Source organism: Fragaria vesca, linkage group LG1 (genome assembly GCF_000184155.1).
Source record: "Fragaria vesca subsp. vesca linkage group LG1, FraVesHawaii_1.0, whole genome shotgun sequence".
NCBI lineage: Eukaryota > Viridiplantae > Streptophyta > Magnoliopsida > Rosales > Rosaceae > Fragaria > Fragaria vesca.
In genome coordinates this window covers 2999015-3018575 of record NC_020491.1, presented here as the reverse complement: position 1 = coordinate 3018575, position 19561 = coordinate 2999015, and the positions used below count along the sequence as shown (strand labels likewise).

At 38.1% G+C, this 19561-nt stretch overlaps 5 protein-coding genes across 5 annotated transcripts in view; 4 read left to right on the top strand and 1 right to left on the bottom strand.

Moving 5' to 3' along the window:
* Nucleotides 1–7352: 7352 nt before the first annotated feature.
* On the top strand, nucleotides 7353–10594 carry LOC101315175 (glucan endo-1,3-beta-glucosidase 14-like). The gene is made up of 3 exons (XM_004287249.1): nucleotides 7353–7818; nucleotides 8759–9801; nucleotides 10202–10594. The coding sequence occupies exons 1-3, from the start codon at nucleotides 7758–7760 to the stop codon at nucleotides 10283–10285; spliced, it is 1188 nt and encodes a 395-aa protein (XP_004287297.1). The 5' UTR covers nucleotides 7353–7757; the 3' UTR covers nucleotides 10286–10594.
* An 808-nt stretch (nucleotides 10595–11402) lies between these two features.
* LOC101314880 (blue copper protein-like) lies at nucleotides 11403–12290 on the top strand. The gene is made up of 2 exons (XM_004287248.1): nucleotides 11403–11653; nucleotides 11735–12290. The coding sequence occupies exons 1-2, from the start codon at nucleotides 11476–11478 to the stop codon at nucleotides 12160–12162; spliced, it is 606 nt and encodes a 201-aa protein (XP_004287296.1). The 5' UTR covers nucleotides 11403–11475; the 3' UTR covers nucleotides 12163–12290.
* A 755-nt stretch (nucleotides 12291–13045) lies between these two features.
* On the top strand, nucleotides 13046–13654 carry LOC101295566 (cucumber peeling cupredoxin-like). The gene is made up of 2 exons (XM_004288748.1): nucleotides 13046–13263; nucleotides 13353–13654. The coding sequence occupies exons 1-2, from the start codon at nucleotides 13101–13103 to the stop codon at nucleotides 13652–13654; spliced, it is 465 nt and encodes a 154-aa protein (XP_004288796.1). The 5' UTR covers nucleotides 13046–13100.
* A 1116-nt stretch (nucleotides 13655–14770) lies between these two features.
* LOC101295274 (agamous-like MADS-box protein AGL18-like) lies at nucleotides 14771–15406 on the bottom strand. The gene has a single exon (XM_004288747.1). The coding sequence runs from the start codon at nucleotides 15404–15406 to the stop codon at nucleotides 14771–14773; it is 636 nt and encodes a 211-aa protein (XP_004288795.1).
* Nucleotides 15407–18878: 3472 nt separating this feature from the next.
* The window catches only part of LOC101314594, a 7457-nt gene continuing 6774 nt past the window's right edge, over nucleotides 18879–19561 (top strand). The window contains exons 1-2 of the mRNA XM_004287247.1: nucleotides 18879–18987; nucleotides 19082–19413. Of these exons, the coding sequence (XP_004287295.1) occupies nucleotides 19101–19413 (313 nt within the window). The 5' untranslated portion in view covers nucleotides 18879–18987; nucleotides 19082–19100. The remainder of the gene's footprint in view (nucleotides 18988–19081; nucleotides 19414–19561) is intronic.

Here is a 19561-nt window from a genome sequence, read left to right as displayed (position 1 = left end):
TAATAAATGTAAGTATTTACACACGTCCATATCCCTATATAAATTCAAGAGTCTATATAGGGCTACTACGCTCGCGTCCAACGCTCACGTCACGCCTTAATGCGGTGCTACACTACGCCATTAAGGTGGACAGACGGGTGTATAAATATGTGTCCATACCCCCTATATGAATTAAACACTCATATAGGGCTACTACGCTCGCGTCCAACGCTCACGTCACACCATAATGCGGCTATATGCTACGCCATTAAGGTGGACAGACACATAGGGCTAGCTAGCATTTTTATACATACTCTCCTCATAAATACATATTTATATTCACCGAAAATCCCATTTTCGGTAACTCTCTAAGAGAAATAAAACCGTCAAAAATAAAATGACGTCAAAATGCTTCACAACATTAATTGTTCATCTATGAACTATAGCATGCATATTATTTCAAATAAAAGTCCACTCACAGTATCAGGCCTAAGCCTTTCAATGCTCGGCATACTCCTCGAGCGCTGCCTCCACTATTCACAATCTCGAGTCAATCCCACGTCTGACAATAAACAGAAGAATAAATTTGTCAGACCGGACTCCAATAATCATTAACGAATCGACTTCTTCCTAGTTTGACTAGGATTTCCTAGGTTGACCAGAATTGACCAAGTTTGACCCAGGTTGACCAATAGATATTAGAATCATTTTCTACTAACTTCACATCTAAAACTTATTTGGTTCCAAACCAAATCTTAACCGGCAGTTGAAGTCACAAGCAATTTCCATGCCTTTAACACGTCAACCAAATTACTAAGGTCACCCAAAAAGGGTTTCTCATAAATATAAAGTTTCCTAAAATAGAAACTTGCCTCACTTAGAAAGATTTCCGACTACAACCTACAAACTTTCCTATTACTGAAACGATACACAACAGCATGGAAAATGTCGATAACTACCTCAATAGTCTCTGCCTGATTCTGCCCTCGCCGGATTCTCTTGCCGGAATTTCGCCATAACCTCCCCATAAACTCCTATCACCAAGTTATCGACAAATATCAACCACAACAATGAAACAGTCATTAACCATCTCCAAATAACACCGAGCAACAACACCAAAACACCTAACCCGAACTCAAACCTCACTACAACCCAACACAAAAGCTGAAACACCAAGCTTACCTTCAAATTGTTCTTCTTCATAAACCAGAAGCTCCTCCTTGCCAAACCTCAACATGGAGGACTTCCAAACATCCCCAGCTGCTTCCTTAAGCGCCACCTCCACCGAATCAGCACCACACCACCTCGGGTCCCCTCTAGCCAAAACGCACCAAGCTTCTACCTTGGTCCAGTTCAATGGTTGCAGCTCCACAAGTCACTCCAAGGTCCAACTAGACTCCCCGCAAGGCTTTAAGGACTCACCAAAACTCGAAGCACTTGTCGGAAACCACTGAACTAGGTCGCCGGAGCTAGGAACCCGGAACCCAGAAAGAGGCAGAGAAAAAAAAGGATTTTGAGATTAAGGTTCGATTTTAAGAAACAAAGACACAGAGATGAAGAGAAGAGAAAGGCGAGCTGAGACTTACCATCGGCGTCCGATGAACTCGCCGGAAAAACGCAGGAAATCGGCAAACACAGTCGAGCTACCCTCGACCGATCACCACCGAATCGCGTTGCAATTGCGATCAATAGACTGGGTTTTGAAGAGAAGAATGAGGGGAATGATTAGGTGGTGTTTTTGCAGCAAGTGGTGGCCGAAATCGGCGTCACCACATCGGAGATGATGGAGGCAGGCGGAGAGGAAGAGAGAGCAGTCCGGGCTCGGGTCAACGCCCGTATGTGAGTTTGACAAGGTCAACCCATCTGTTTTCCCTTTATACCTGAACCAACGGTCCAGATCGAAACCCTAACCGATCAGATGGCCAAGATTAAAAGTTATAATCTGATTTCAGAAAAATTAACTATAACACCAAGCCTTCAATAAATCGTAGAAAATAACTCGAAACTCCAAAAATAATTGGAGGACACCGATGAACTCGTATCGACGCGCACTAAGACCTCGGGTCCATAAAAGAACTTGACATTTTGAGAAAAACTCGACAATAAAGTCGAGTGTTAAATTACCAAATTACCGAGCACGGTTAAATTCTTCAGTAACTCGTGCAATACCTAGTAAATAGGTAAAATTGGGTCCGGGATATTACACTCAGAGACTACGGAGCTGAGCTTGTAAGAGCTGATCCAAACACTACCGTTGATATCAAGTGTGACTTCCCTCATGGAGATAGATTACCTGCTTTCAAGAGAATGTATGTATGTTTAGGTGCTCTTAAGATGGGATTCAGAGTTGGATGTAGGCCCATACTTGGCCTAGATGGTTGTCATTTGAAGAGTGTTTATGGTGGGCAGCTATTAACAGCTGTGGGTTTAGATGCAAATAACTCAACATGGGTGTTGGCCTACGCAATGGTAGAGATGGAGAGTAAGGACAGTTGGTTGTGGTTTCTAGACCTCCTAGCCAAAGATCTGATCATAAAGGATGAAGGAGCTGGATGGACATTCATAAGTGATAAACAAAAGGGGTTGATACCTGCTTGTGCTAAAATGTTGCCTCTTGCAGATCACCGATTTTGCGTCACACTTGTGGACAAATTTTAACAACTTATTTCCTGGGAAGGTGATGAAAGACCAACTTTGGGCATGTGCAAAGGCAACCACAGAGAACTACTTCCTCAAGGAAATGAATATAATGAATACACTAGATCCTATCGCCTATGATTGGCTCACAAGTAAGTAAATTTGGTTCCAAGTGGTGTTAAATTGTGCTATATTCATGTGTTTTTAGAGTTAGCTAACAATGACTTTATTTGCAGGTCCGGAAAGGCCTCCAAAGCACTGGTCAAGGGCACATTTTCAAACTCACTTGAAGTGTGACATCCTCTTGAACAACTTGTGTGAGAGCTTCAATGCTTTCATTGTACCATGTAGATCAAAGCCTATAGTGACCTGCTTTGAAGAAATTAGAGTAAAGCTGATGAGGAGGATCCAAGTTAGAAAAGATAAGATGCTCAAGATTGAGGATAGAATCTGCCCCAAACCTAGGGAGATATTAGAGAAAAATAAAGTCAAAGCTGCAACTGATTGTATTCCTACTGGTTCAGGTGGACCACAAATTGAAGTTGTAGGTTCACATGGTGACAAGTACGTGGTGAACCTTCAAGCACGAACTTGTGCATGCAGGAGATGGGATTTAACTGGTATCCCATGTAAGCATGCAATTTCTGCTGCAAACTTGATGAGACATGCCCCTGAGGACTATGTTGATGGTTGTTATATGAAGGACACTTACATGGCTATTTATAACAATACCATCAAACTTGTTAATGCTATGGAATTGTGGTCAAGAATTGATGAACCCCCAATCGTACCCCCACAGTACACAAGGCAGCCAGGAAGGCCAAAGAAAAAGAGGACCAAGAATGCAGCTGAGCGGGATGCAACTGGTGGTATAAATCTTCCTCGGAATCAAAGATCTCTAAAGTGTGGTCATTGTGGTGTAGTTGGTCACAATCAAAAAACTTGTCATCGACACTTACCACCCAAAGAAAAAACCTCAAACCAAAATAGGAAGAGGAAGCTAGATGCATCAACATCAGTAACCCAGGTATCACCTTTAAACTACAATTTTCTTTTGTTGGACTTGTATTAAGTTCTTGGATCCTAAGTTCTTTACATTATAATTGTTCATGATCACAAATTAGACTTTCTATAATGAAATTAGAGTTGAGACATTCAGATCTATTAGGGTTTTGATTTTATGTGTATGTAGACCAATACTAAGAGGAGTGGGCCATTAACCAAGAATGAGAAGAGGAAGAAAGTTGAGCTAAAGGCACAAAATCTGAAGGTAAAGATAGATGTTTGTTCTTATTGCTAATTCTGTTTTCGGTGTGCATGTTGGCATGTGTTTGGAATTTCTTAAAGTTTAGAATTATGCTGTGTTGTTGCATGTTATTGTAGGAAAAGAGAGATGCAAAGAAGGAAGCAGCTGCTAGAGGATCACAAGCTAGACCTGCAAGGGCTTCAACAAGTGCTGCTGCTCCTGCGAAGGCTAGACCTGCAAAGGCTTCAACAAGTTCTGCTCCAGCTCCACCAAAGACAATTCCATCATCGTCGAAGCAAGCAGCTCCGAGTAAGTCATCCAACAGAATCAGAGAAAATGCTAGGGGAAGGGGGAAATAGAAAACTGTATGTCTTATTAGCATACACGTATTGACATTATCAGATCTATGTTTATGTTGCAAGCTTTTGTGCAACCTCTAGCTATCATAGCTTTGGTTGCTAGCTCTAATTTTTTGTCAAGATGATTAGAGCTAGAACTTATTTGCAACTTTGCTTTTGTTTTGGATCCTTTGGTTTCAATTTATGGATGTAAGGTAATATGCGTATTATTATGTTCATGCTAAAGAATCATTTGCTTAATTTTATGAATGAAAGACACTATGCTTTTGTCCAAGCAGATTTGTTCTTGAAATTTTTGTTCTTTCCTTTTTTTGCAACAGATTTATGCTCCAAACTTATGTTGGGGGCATGCTCCAAATTTTTCAAACATGCTGTGTAGTTTGAAAAATTTGAAATTTTCGAATTTTGGAGCCAACTTGTGTTAAAATACCATATTAGCCTTCTTTAGTTGGATTTAACATCTCAATGAGACGGAATGAGACGGCAGACAGAAAAATAAAACTTCGGGGGGTAATCTGATAAAATTGAAAGTTTAGGGACTAACATGATTTTAGCTCTAAACCACAGGGGGGTAAACTGAATTTAATTCTAAATCAAAGCATTTTTTGCCCCTTTTGTTTATCATGTTATTTCACATTTGCCAGAATAGCAAAATGATTTCTCTTTAAAGATTTAAACCAGCTATAAAGAGAACCATCTCATGTCAGATATGCAATAATAATCGAGCAGATTAGTGGGATCATATATACCAACATCTATACGCGTAGTATTATCAGTACTGATCGACTTACTTAATTGAATGGCTTTTAGATTCTTCTTTCTTAGAAAGAACTTAAAAACTAAGAAACAAAACCCAAAAGACATTAAGATAGTTGAGCTACGAAGTCTCTTGTCATCTAAGTAAATCATTCTGTGCTTCTTTCCAGAACGTCAGCTAGCTTTAGAGCGCGTACTATTTTTATGAAAAGAGCAGGAAGTGTAACTTCTCATGTGCATATGCCTGCGTAAGAAGCTAACTTCATTGCTGATGTTCTTGTTAAATTGTGTTACTCGGTTCAAAGATGCCGGTGTTGGGAGAGGGTTTAGGGTTTAGGGTTTCGCAATTCCTCTCGGCTTGCGATTTTGATCTCTTTAGTTACACCACAGGACATTTTTGATGTTACTCGTTCACTATGGAAGCAAAATCTGGGGACCCAACTTGATATTACATTCTGTGGTCAAGCTGTGAAATTCGCTTTACTTGCTTTGAAAAGAGAATTTCTGTACGCGATATCTTTTCATCTTCATTTCAAAAGTACCAATATATAAAAATCATCTCATCTTCTACTTTTTTATCTTATTCATTTGTGGTTCCAATTATTCTGCTGTGATGCAAATGTCGACATGAACTCCAAGGGCTAAGGTTTGTCTTCCTTCCAATAACTCACCAGGCGTCTCTATCATTACACATGAGGAAGATGAAAAGAAAGGCAATAAATATTGACACATAATGGATCTTGCTTTTCCATATTTTTGTCCCAAATTATTAAAGTTGGTGGAAATATCTTTCTCCTCTGAGTTCAAGCTCAGGGCAGCTGATGATATTCCCTGAGCAAGTCGACTAGTGAAAAAAGAAACATGAAGAGCTTGATATTTGCGGTCCTTCCAACTTCCATTAGATTCTTTGATCAAACTTTCCCCCATCTCTAGCTAGATGCCCACTATGAAAGAATAGAAAGAAGATACATAAATACTCGAATTGGAAAACAGAATTCTCATCAGTCTGGAAACACAAATGCTTTTGGCTTTTGTTTAATGTAAAGTTCATTATAAAGTATACGATTAAAAGTAATGTATGTTTTGTGAGTTAAAATTCAATTGGAACTCAAGAAAAGAAGTATTATTATAGTGAAACGTAGGTGGCTTACTTGGTTCCAACGTTATACTGAAACTGATGCGATGAAGTAATCCAAAAGGAATGAAGGCAGTAATGCAGGACCAAGAGACTGAAAGAGGAAAGATCCAAGACGGTTTATCAAGGACAAGTGTTTTCTCCACTCGCATTGAAACCGACGTATACTTAAATTCCATTTTTTGGACAATCAAATATTTGATCCAAGAGAAAAAAGACAAAACAACTCTTGTGAATTGTAAATGATTCATGCCATTGTTCATGTCACATTCTTGGCCATCACACTATTCATGTATGGTTTTGGTAAACCTAATGTTGGAAATAACATGAATGAAACCCACTGCATGCAAATAGGCAGAAGGAGGAGCTACACTCCGGCCTCACGGGGTTCGAATCCCCCTTGGCTTTTCTGCAGATACATATATGTATGAGTATTTTATTAACTAAATTGATGACACGTGTATGTTTATTGCTACTGAACCCGCCCCTAAAGACCAAGTCTAAGTAATGTTCAGAGAGTTTACGCCCATTCCTATCCATGCATTACGCACGTGATTATCGTATATTATGAATAAACAACAAAAGTAGTATTCAATTTACAACTAAAATAATAATTAGTAATAATTCCTCACAATCATTAGTATTTGTAGCTTTTTAGTTTTCATGGCTTCATCCCTATATCAGGATTTACAGTGCTACTTAGGTTACTGTGTGACATATTATTTGTTTTTATTAGTTTGTAGCAAACGATAAATACATATCGTTTATGTTTTGATTGATTATGTTTGAGCACTTATTACTTATATAAATTTTGTTTTAATTGACCATTGGTTTATGTTATTACGTTTTCATCTTATGTTATAGGAATTGGTTGTATAATCGATATTTTATATACGGACCCCTTATAAATTTAAATTCAGGCTCTGCCCCTAGGTTTGCAACAGAAACAATCTAACAAACATATTAAGAAACAAGAAAGTAGGTGGTTTTGAAAAGCCCACAAGGCTAAAAAATTTGCAATACGTTATAATTCTTGCGGTTCATTGACGGTTATCATTTTTATCGATAAAGATAGTTTGTTTATGAAATTTATGCTCTAAGTTTTAAGAAAATTTGATTTTACCGTAAAAAGTGAAGTGTGTATTAATCAAAGGCTTAAAGCAAGCGCGTGAGATTCCACCAATGAAAGCAGACACTTTGAATGAAGTTTCAAAACATGTCATCTTCCTATAGGTGGACTGAGAGTCAAGTGAGTCTCTATTAAGCCCAAATCAATCAAGTTTAGTTAAGAAAAGGTTGAAGAGTCGATTCCATGGTGGGCAAAGCAGGAAAGAGCGAAAAACAAAACCGACCAAGTAGAGCAATCGTCACTTGCAGAACACACAAATAAATTCCAAGATAAAAACCAAACCAAACACTCCCCAAAACCCAGTTTCTTTCTGAAATCTCTGATTGGTCGTTATTCACAAAGAAACAGAGAGATGCAAGAAAACCAGTAAGAGGGTCTTTGCCATTGTCTTATGGCATGCCTGAGGAAGAAGGAGCGCTGTGTATTCAAGACTCTCAAGTTGTCATTCTTGCCCTTTGTTTGGTCCAAAGTTGGGATCTTTAACCAAAGATTGAATCCTTTGTTGCTTCAGAGACCATGAGAATCAAAAGCTTCTGCTTTTTTGTACAGGTCTTCTTGGTCTTCTTCTCTCTAATTGGTAACTTCCCAATCCTTTTTGTCATTAGTTATTGTTGTTGAACTTATTTGGTTTCTGGGTTTCAATTGTTTTGTGATTTTGAACAGTGTATAGGTATGTGTGTTGAGTATAGTGGAAAAGTTGGTTTCTTTTGGCAGTTGGGTTTGCATGTTTTAGTGGATTGTTGACTTTGATTGCTTGATCATAGTTTGCTATTTGTATTGTTGAATTTGTGTTGAGAAATGTTTGTAGAATTTGGAGGATCGGGTCTGTGTATCTGTGTTTTCAGTGAAAATTGATTGGTCTTTCCCTTTATTGGTCATCTGAAGTTCTTTGTTTTATTTCTTTTTCATTACTGAGAGATTTTGACTGCTAGGCTTGCTGATTTAAAATTGTGTTTCTTACTAATAAAGAAATTTGGAGCCTTGTTCTGGTATTGATTTGATAGATGATAGCTTGGAGAATATTTAATGCAGGTCTTCATCTTATATTTATAAGCCACAGTCTATGCAAGATTAAAGCTTTTGTGGGTCTTCCCAGATTTAATAGTTTCTCAGTCTGAGTTATGAACATTCAGTGTTTCCAGTTGACCTACACATACTTTTGAAACTCTTATATAGATCATAACAGTCTTTTCAGTACATAAGAATGTTAAAGGAGAAAAGTAAAACAAAGTCTACTTGTTCATTTGCTATTAAAGGAAAACTTTTAGTTTGGTGATATTTACTTCAAGTAGTTAGCTTTGCTGAAATTGTACAACTGAAGAGATCTGAAAACCCTTCTCTTAATAGAAGGAGAACCTTGTTGAAGTGAAGTAAACTTAAGCTGGTTATTTGCATTTCTCTGTGGTCGAGTGGACTGATTTATGTTAGTATAAATGTATATGTGGGACTTGGTATCTTGCTCTTATCTCTTATGACCGCATTACTGATGGTTGATGGGGTTGTTCTGTTCTTTCCAGCCACTGTGACTGTGCAAGCATTCACTGGAGCATACGGAATAAATTATGGAAGAATTGCAGATAACATTCCTTCTCCAGATAAAGTTGCTACACTTCTTAGAGCAGCAAAGATAAAGAATGTCAGGATATATGATGCTGATCACAGTGTTCTCAAGGCTTTTAGCGGGACTGGGCTTGATTTAGTGGTTGGGCTTCCAAATGGATACGTGAAAGATATGAGTGCCAATCAAGATCACGCACTGGATTGGGTTAAAGAAAATGTGCAGGCATTTCTTCCTGATACACACATCAGAGGGATTGCGGTGGGTAATGAAGTATTAGGTGGGGGTGATCTTGAATTGTGGGCAGCTCTTTTGGGTGCAGTTAAAAACATCTATAATGCAACAAAGTTGCTAAAGTTAGACGATGTAGTTCAGATTACCACAGCACATTCACAGGCTGTTTTTTCTAATTCATACCCTCCCTCTTCCTGTATATTTAAGGATAATGTTAAGCAGCAGTACATGAAGCCACTTTTGCAGTTCTTCTCAGAAATTGGTTCTCCCTTCTGTCTGAATGCTTACCCGTTCCTTGACTACATGGGTGACCCGGAGAATATTGATATCAACTATGCTCTTTTCCAGAAAACACAAGGGATTTATGATCCAAAAAATGATCTTCATTATGACAATATGCTTGATGCTCAGATTGATGCAGCCTATTCAGCTTTGGAAGATGCTGGTTTGAAAAAGATGGAAGTTATTATTACAGAGACAGGATGGGCTTCCCGTGGAGATGACAATGAAGCTGCAGCTACAGCAGAGAATGCAAGGACATATAACTATAACCTACGTAAAAGGCTAGCAAAGAAGAAAGGGACCCCTCTCCGGCCACATTTTGTAGTGAAGGCATACATATTTGCCATATTTAATGAGAACTTGAAACCCGGCCCAACTTCTGAGAGAAATTTTGGACTGTTCAAGCCTGATGGAACCATTTCATATGATATTGGGTTTCATGGACTTGTATCATCATCTGCAGATTCATCGCATTCATCTTTAAAGGTACTAGGTTCCTGACTCCCATGAATTATTTCTTTGAATGCTCTAATACTGTCTTAGAAATTGTATTGACTTGATTTGTACTTTAAAGTCTTTCTATAGAGAAATGAATGAGATTGAAAATTGCATTACTTTTTCTCAGATTATCACTACCCTTTGATTTTGGTCTGCCAGTGTCTAAACAGAGGAACTAGTAGAAGTGTTAGATTCAGAGGAAGCATTTATAGGAAACTAAAGAATTGAAACAGCAGTTCTTAGATTTTCTGATCCTCCCTATATGCACAAAGTTTTCTCTAAACCATGCTTTCAACTTAGTAGCTCTTGTTAGCTTTGCACATTGTTGTTGAAAGCGCTTTCTCATCACATCTGTTTCTTTTGGGTTACTTATTTATTACTATTACAGGATAGTAGAGTTCAAGCCTGGTTTCGGTCCCAATACTTCCTATTACCAATCTCTGCGTTAGCATTGGTTCTGTTTCTTAGATGATGATTGAGCATGGCACCACTCGGAGTTGAGAGATCAGCTATCATGTCTTCTTCAAAATACAAACAACATAAAATGGATTCTGGAGATCTGAAAATATATGCTAGTTACTGCTTGTTAACTTTATCCATCTGAGGAAAAGTATATCAGTTTTGCTTCTTACGGTTTTTACTTGATATTATTCTTATTTTCTCCTCTCATGGTTCCCAACTACTCATAGGCACTTTTTAGAGGGTTTATATCTCTGTTGGAAATAGATGATGATATGCATTTGAATTGAATTGGTCTTGTTTGTTGACAAGATTGTTGTTTAGCATTGAGCAACCACTGGGAAATGAATGTTGTTTGTGGAGTAGAAACAGTCTTCGAACACAACTGAGGACATCAAATTACCGTTTTTATTTTCTTGGGTCAAGCCCACCAGATAATCAGTAATTTCTCCCCAAAGATGATATAGATTTTTATTTTCTTCATATATTTTAAATCAGCAGGTTGTCTTGAATAATATGTTCACCATGATTATATATGTATGACTGGCCAAGAACAAGTCATACAAATAGACAACAAGAAGGTTCTCATGTTTCCCATTATAATATGCTTTACCAGGAGCTGGTTCATTCATTTGTTTATACTTCAGGAGTTCACGATGCTTATTTGTTGGCAATAATACATAAGGTCTGATAGACTCGGTGAACAAATTTCACCTGGCCATTCAAAGTTACTGCAAATTCCATCCTGTGACCAGTGACCTATCTCAAAGATGAATTAAACTGCTGAAGGGCATATTAGTGTGATCAGTAACAGTAAAATCAGTAAGCTGTTATGACACTTAAACATTACCTTCATCTCTATGAAGGCAGGCCTTGAGCCTACCTAAGACTGCCTCTTCAGATGTTAAACCAAGTCAGAATTATGACTGGATCCAATCTCTCTGGATTAGTTGTGTCTTGTCTACAATGATTAATAATGTTGCAGTATTGGACTAAATGATTTTCAGTTGTTGACTTCTGGCTGTACATGTTGATGCATGTTCTTGTACAGCTGATATTGGCCATTTCAAACTGTAACCAAGCTTTTCCCCACTTACACTATATATAAGCTCATACACGCAGAGAGAGCCAGAACACCACAATACAGTACCAAATAGCTTAAGCTAGGGGCAACCTGTGAACACTTCAAGTTTCATTGAGATCATGGGGCCTAAGATACTTAGTTCGACTACCTTTGTGTTCACAATTGTTATAGCTCTAGCAGCTGTGCTGCAAACCGCAGAAGCTGAAACGCACACAGTGAGTTGGAGTAACACAGTTGGAGCCGACTTCTATACTTCCTGGGCTGCCAATCATACCTTCAAAGTTGGCGATGTTCTAGGTAATTATTTTCGAAACTATGATATTTATACAAGTATTAGTTTCGAGTATTAATTTCTTGTGATCTTTTGTTTGTGTATAGTGTTCGATTTCACAACAGGACGACATGATGTAGCTGAACTATCAAAGGATGCTTATGAAAAGTGCAACGTCACTGGCTTCATCAGCAGCCCCAAGAGCGAAGGACCAGCCAACTACACCCTCAGCGCCACCGGTGATCACTACTTCATCTGCCGCTTCCCTGAGCACTGTGACCAAGGAGGACAGAAGTTAACAATCGCTGTCACTGGCGATTCCGGCTCTGCACCTAGGCCTGCTCCTGCCCCTAGCAGTACTAGTACTCCTCCTCCTTCCAAGTCTGAATCTCCTCCCCCTTCAACATCGCCACCACCGAGCACGTCAAGCACTACAGCACCACCGCCAGAGGGCTCGACAGGCAGCTCTTCTCATGTTCTCACCATTTCTACTGTGTTCATGTCTATTGCCATAGCTCTTTTCTGCCTCCTCTAGTCTCTAACTCCATGTACATATCAAGTTATCTCAGCTTGATACTTATATCCATTTCTTTGGTCCAGCATGAATTATTTTGGAACAAGAGCTTGATCGATATAATTTATTTCCTTGATGGATTCATTTGGTGATGCGCTCAATTTCTAAGAGCTGCATAAATTTTACTAGGTCAACAAAAATATATGACAAATTTTATTAAGAACAATATATATGGTGGTTCTGGTCTTAGCTAGGAAACTTCTTTAATACTTATGATCGACTAAAATAGTATATGCAGTAGTATAACTTTATGCATAGTAAGAAATTTACGGTGTATATATATAGGATATATAGCAGTGCTGCCTCTACAAGGGACCAAAATCACCAAATGCCACAACATTTATAAATTCCTCCTGCCAGGGCCAAAACTGGCAGTGACTCTTAGTTCAAAAGAATTGAAATTTTGGTTACTGAAACAAAATGTTTTAACTTCAGCAACAATGCATATGAGTAATGTAAAAACACCTTAAACACACTACTTGGTCGCCTAAGTATAAATTTTCGTCGACTAAGTACTGTTTTCTTGTAGTAACAGGCATAAAAGGGCCCCAAATACTGAAATTAAATAGCTTACATTAGTATATATTACCTGTCAAACCTAACTAATATCGATGCTATATATTCAGATGATCATATGATCAATTTTGGATCTAGCTAGTGTAATGCACCACAGATATATTGGCACAGGCCGCACGGCTATTGCAATTCCCGGCAGGCCGAATGTCAAACACAAAGCATAGGTAGGATGATACCTATGTGAAATTGGCTGGGTGTCATCGAACCACTTCCTAAAATCCAAGAGTTCTCCATGAATAAATTCTCAGACATTGCCACATCTAAAATCACTCAACCATTTCTAGGCGAAGCATAAGGATTGGAAGTTAACCAATTCTCAAACCATGAATATGAAGTATGTGGTCGTGCTTGTCATAGCAATTGCAGCAATGGCAGAAGCAGCACAATACACTGTAGGAGACGACATGGGTTGGATGGTTCCTCCCACTCCTGACTATTATGCTACATGGGTTTCCAAGTATTACTTCGTTGAGAACGATACTCTAGGTAATTGTTCTTCCATTTTTCTTTTTCTTTTTCTTTTAGTTTCTTGATGATCATATTGTTGATATATACATGTTTGTTTCTGCTTGCAGTGTTTAACTTTAAACAAGGAATGCATGACATCACTGTACTAACCAAGGAAGACTTCGACTCATGCAACATGGCAAATCCTTTGTTTCAATCCCCAGAACCAGGTGAGGTTATGGTTATGGCCAGCGACACATTTTACTTCACCTGCAGCTTCGGTCAGCACTGCGCTAACGGCCAGAAGTTCGCCATTTACTTTGCCTCTGCACCTTTGCCTCCCAGTCCAAGTCCATTTCCAAGTGAATCTGCTACTGTCGAAAAAGCTAAGCAGTCCCGGAAGTTCAAGTTTGTATCGATGGGAAACTAGGAAGGTTTGGCCTGAAGGTGTAGCAGATCAGTCCTTGCTACCAAGCAATAATAAATCAAGAAGCCTTGAGTCATGATCGTACACCGTATCTGTGGTGTATATCGATCATGTGATCTAGAAACCAAAAAATAGATTATTATTGAAATACAATCGAATTTATTTGTACTACTCTTAATAAAAAATTTCCTTCGTTTTGAATTACGTGCGCGGTTGCTAGCATAAACCCTAAATACTTTTTTTTTTTTGAAAGGACATAAACTCTAAATACTTAATAAAACTTTATGAAAAAAGGATATTGATTGCCCACCTAGTTCCCTTAGTACTTTCATGTTTCATATATATATATTTTTTTTGGTTACATTCATGTTTCATATTTTTGTTATTATAAGTTTAAAATATGTTTTTTTTTAAGATAAAAAAAACTTTTATAAACAAAAACCTCTAAGGCAACCTAAGTTTACAATATCAAAGAGCAAAGCTCTAGAAGCCTCACTAGGGACACTATCATCCCAAAATAAGGGTATATCACTATAATGACCAATACTAGCAATAGCATCCGCCATAAAATTTGCTTCACAACAGACATGTTTAAAGCTAATAGAATCAAAACTAGTGGCTAACTCTCTGATGTCTTGAACTAGCTTGATCAATCTCCATGGTGGATCAAATCGACCATTCACCATTTCAATTACTAGCTTGGATAAGTTTAAAATATGTTGGCAACATACTATTGTACATGGGAGATTAGTCTGGCTTTGCAATATTAAATGAAAGTTTAGGAACTCAGCAGAAAGTTGCATAAGATCACAAATCCATCATCGGAGGATTTGTTTTATAAACAAATCTTCAAGAAGTGCTGTGAAAATTACCTAAATTGTAAAGTTGACAAGATAAAACAAAATGCGCCATGTTAGTCAAGGTAATTAGCATTGTTTACATATAATTGAAGAGTACAATAACTGGCTAGTCGAAATAAAGATTAAGAAGGAACCAAGAAACAAAAAGGCTAGGCTATAAACAACAAATAACAATAAGAACTTCCAAAATTAGAAAGACATCGATCTCTGAATATGATCATAATCCTCTTGCTATGTACGACCAATTTGTTGATGACGATCACAAGTGCAAACAAGTATCTACAAACTGTTTACTTAGCTCTGATTCAATACAATCTGATATGGCACTTGAGCTTGTACCAGAGAAAAAATTGCTAGTATTCCCATCCAAACGGTCTGAATCTTCAAGCATGTATACGGGCTGCTGGTAGTAGTTTTCCACGTCAATCTTCCTTTTCTCAATTGATTCTATTCCTTCCCTTATTTGTTTCTCTAGCTCATTCAGCTCTCTCAAACTCATGCCATCCAACTCCAAACCCTTCAACCTCGAGCCATCCAAGTTTAGGGCTCTGTTTTCTTCCTGCAGTACCGCTGCTATTGCGCTCAAACTATCAGATGATAAACTCGGCGCCTCATGTTGGCTCTTCTTTTCTGGAGACTCCATTACGGAGCCGCCGGCACGTTCCTTCATGACTCTGTTCCTTCTTGAAAGAATGTGTTCCATGCTGGGGCTTGAGAACTGGTACATCTTTTTGGTGTTGGAGAAAACTATGACTGCAATCTCTGCACCGCATCGAACTGAAAATTTTCCTGCCTTGTTGAACAACCCCTTTCGGCGTTTGGAGAAGGTGACTTGCCTGCTACTAAGATGTTCGATCTTCTCTATCTTGGTTCTTCTTGGACAGGTCATGACCATCTTGCTTGATCAGACTTGTGGAGAGGAAAAGATTAGGGTTCTCTAGGGTTTTGTTGGTATTGTTTTGGGTTTTGTTCCTAAACTACTATGCTTCTTATATAGAGCGATTAGTACCGCCACAATCAGGAAACAGTATCATAATAGCAAATGGAAATTAACTGGATTTTATTACTTATTATATTTCTTTCGAATCTTATCCAAACAATTATTCCTTTGATGATTAAGCAATAAGCAGAAAGTTTATCGCTTGGGGAGTCCTAGCTTGTTACGTGACCCAAAAACTAATTACCTGGTAATTACCTGTCAGTGAAAAATAAGAAATTTACTACTTGGATAGTAATTAAGACGTCATTAATTAATTTCCACTTAAATTCTGTTTTGCATGATTTGATGAATTTTAAGGAATATTACTCGTTTTAGCTAACTTCCGGGGGACGAATCTTGTTTACCAAAATACCAAGATAACAAAATTTCCGGAGGACCTTAATTAATTATCTCCTAATTAAACGTAATCTATGGATTGAATACCTTTCCTAATCCATGGCGTATCTCCTAAACCAAAACCTAATCTCATATGGATTGGGAGCTAGTGTTCAATATAAACCCTAATTAAATTGTATTCGGTTGAACGTGGATGAACTTGGATTCGAGGAGGGAAGCGAATCCACCTAGTTTATTCCTTCCTATGTACCTTGACTACGTACCTTCCTTCTCTTTATAAAAATGACCCTTTGTTATTTAAAGTAAAATCTTGACCTTAGCTTGTTCATAATCGTTATAACTATATATATCAGTTTATTAACATAACTTGTTGCCCAATTGACATGATTAACATCCACTCTAACTCATTGACCTAGCTCTACGTATGTATAAATTATAAATTGGCATCTACAGCACCATATATATATGTCACAGCTAGCAATTTCAGGGTGTCATACACAATGCATTGACAGTTGTTTGTGAAGTTTGGCGGGAGTCACTCAGCCGCCTGCTATCCCTAATATCCGAGAGGCCGGTCTCTCCTTCTCTACGGCCAGGCACCGCTTTCAGTCCTCGATCATTAGCAATTTCATACACAGAAACTCAGTTAAGGACTGTGAAGCTAATCGATTAGATACTAAGATGATTTGGTTGCTGTTATAACATTATCAGCAATATTATTCTTACATAGAACAGAAGCTGATGAAACCGAGCATGAACTGATCTGGGCTATTCCTTCTGGCGGAGCCGCCGAGTTTGCAGCCTGGGCAGCGGAGCATCCCTTTACATTTACCAGTTTCGATACTTACGATAGTATAAGTGAGTGTTACTAGCTAGCAGTTAGATTGATACCCCATTAAACAATTGCTTTTTAGGGTTCACGTACATCTGATTTTACATAGGCTTGTTTCTCATGAAACTTTGCACTTCCATCATTCGACATTTCTGCAGATTACATGTACAATAGAAATCCACGACGATGATAATATTTGGTTGTTTCCTTTCTTGTATATGCGGCATTTAAATTTTCAACTGGAGAACAAGACCTGATTGAAGTGACAAAGGAGGATTTCGACAGTTATACTACAACAAATCCGATGATGAGAGAAACACAGGCAGTTAATTTTGCGCCCAGTACTAGTACGCACATATTATTTCACCTGCTCATTCGCCGGTCATTGCACCAAAGGGCAAAAGATTGCACTTACCTGGACCAATTCTTCGGCAGCGGCACCAGCTCCATGTCCAAGCTAGTTCAACAGCAACCATTCACTCCGCTCGGCCACTTAAATTTCTATCCAAAAGAGTTAACAAGGACGGCAACAACTGATCGACCTTAGGGGTGTCATCTAATAATATCTCTCTTACATATATCCGATCTGGAGTTGACCGAGAGAGAGAATCGAGCTCCGATCTGGAGTTGGAGAGAGAGAGAGAGAGAGAGAGAGAGAGAGAGATATATATATATATATATTATAGTAAGAGTAAAATAGTTTTTTACGTAAGATTAATTAGAATATGGGCTTTGACCTTTTTTTTTTTTTCTATTAGATTAGGGTCTGACTTTTTTTCGTTTAGATTGGGGTATGACTTTGTTATTTTTGTGCAAATAAGCATTTTCCCTTACCAAAAAAATGATTCATCTAGGCTAGGATTACTCATACCTTACTCATACGACACACCATCATGTACATGGACATATCTTATTCGTTTATTTTCGGTAACTTTTCAGTTAGCTGTGAAGTTTGAGCCAAAGTCTCCTACGAATTTACTGCAAGGGTAAATGATTGAAGCTACAGCTGAAACTGCTCTAATAAGCATCGGATAGTCTGTTCACAACTTGAGTTTACTGAATTCAACTTTTTTGACTGGATAAAGTGTACGCCTCTTAATTGATCTGTTGGCCCAAACCACTCAACTTTGTAAGTGTAGTTATCAGATCAACCTGAAAGAAGATCAATTTCCACCCAACATCGAGAACTGAGATGTTAACAAGTGTTACATATGAGAATTGAACTAAGAGCAAATTGATTATGTTGATTTGCATAGAATTGTTGCAAGAATGAAGGATTGACTGGAGTTGAAAGTGCTGTAATGATGATTGTGCAGTGTAAAACTTGTGTCTTGCTGAAATTAGATACCAACAATGAGAATAAAGACGAATCATATCTTGTCTATTTACAGATTTGACAAAGGAGAGGTTGATGCAGAATTCAGGTTGATTTTCTCCTCTTTTCTTTTTGGCATACTCGAATGTGTAGTAAAACTACGTCAACCTGCTAGTTGCCTGTAAAAGGAATATACAAAGCCAGGGAGGTCTCGTAATTTTGAGATTTACATTTGAGATGCTTGTGAAGACTTGTTAGTCGTCTTTGCGAGCATCTAAAATATAGCGCCACGTTCGTCACATTGCTTCTGATCTTATGCTTAATTTATATAGTAATCGACATTCATGGCTTCATGCTATCACGTCAGACAATTTTTTGATGTTTAATCCCAATTGGACTAATTATATATCGATTTCTTTGTTAGCTGGTACTTTATTAACTAGTGATATAAGTCATATAACAATGACCTATCGAGTCATTTTAATTTCATAAGTACTTTTCATATTCTTTAGGTCTTCAAATGTCAAGTCATTTATTGGATCTGATCCAACAACTACCCAGAAAGCTATTGATAATTCTTTTTATTCTTCTTTATAGAAATCCCGCCATCCTTTGTTGAATATGAAGGTCCAACCCCGTTTGAAAAACCAATAAGCCTAACCGACACAATACACGTTAAACTATTATATGGAAAATTAGTACGTAAGGAAATGATTATGATATTGACGCTATATATTTGACGCAACTTTAGAGTCAACTGAACTAAAATTAGTCTTGTTTTTGTTTAGTTCACATGCCGAATGAGTACTGATGCAAGTTATTGCAAATATGTTATTACAATTGAACGTAATATAAAGAGAGAACAATTGATTCCTTTCATCTTCACATCAGAAGTAGCAAGTATTCCCGCCTGGTGCGTACTATGCACACTGGAAGTTAAGCAGCAGGCAGCAGCTTTGTGAACATTTATCCAGTATAATCTTGGAGAACTTGGTTAGTTGGTTTCATCACTATGTAGTATTACTTTTCTTAGTTTTCATATATACTCAGAAATATTGATCACTTAGATGAATAGTCAAATTGACAGATTGATTATATAGGCAGGCATGGCAAGTCTTTCGGGCGTCTCCAATTCACCTATTCTGGAAGTTCTTAACCGTAATAACTATAAAAGTTGGAGGTTGCGGATGAAGACTTATTTGTTAGTTGAAGATCTATGGGAGGCTGTCGAAGCAATCAGGGAACCTGCTGCAAAACCTGAAGATGATGAACTCGAACACAAGGCTTGGAAGAAGAAGAACGTTAAGGCTTTATACGCAATCCAAAATTCCTGCGGGCCGGAGATGTTTCATTTTATAAGCGAAACTGAAACTGCCAAAACTGCATGGGAGACTTTGGAAAAAGTTTCGATATTAAGAGGTATGTTTTTTCTCCTAATTCAAGTGTCTGGAATATGATAGGCTTGCTCGTTCGGAGCAGCAACACTAGTCATCTCAAGATCTCGGTCTTGGGCTCGTACCACTATCTAGAGAGAGAGAGAGAGAGAGAGAGAGAGAGAGGAGGTAGT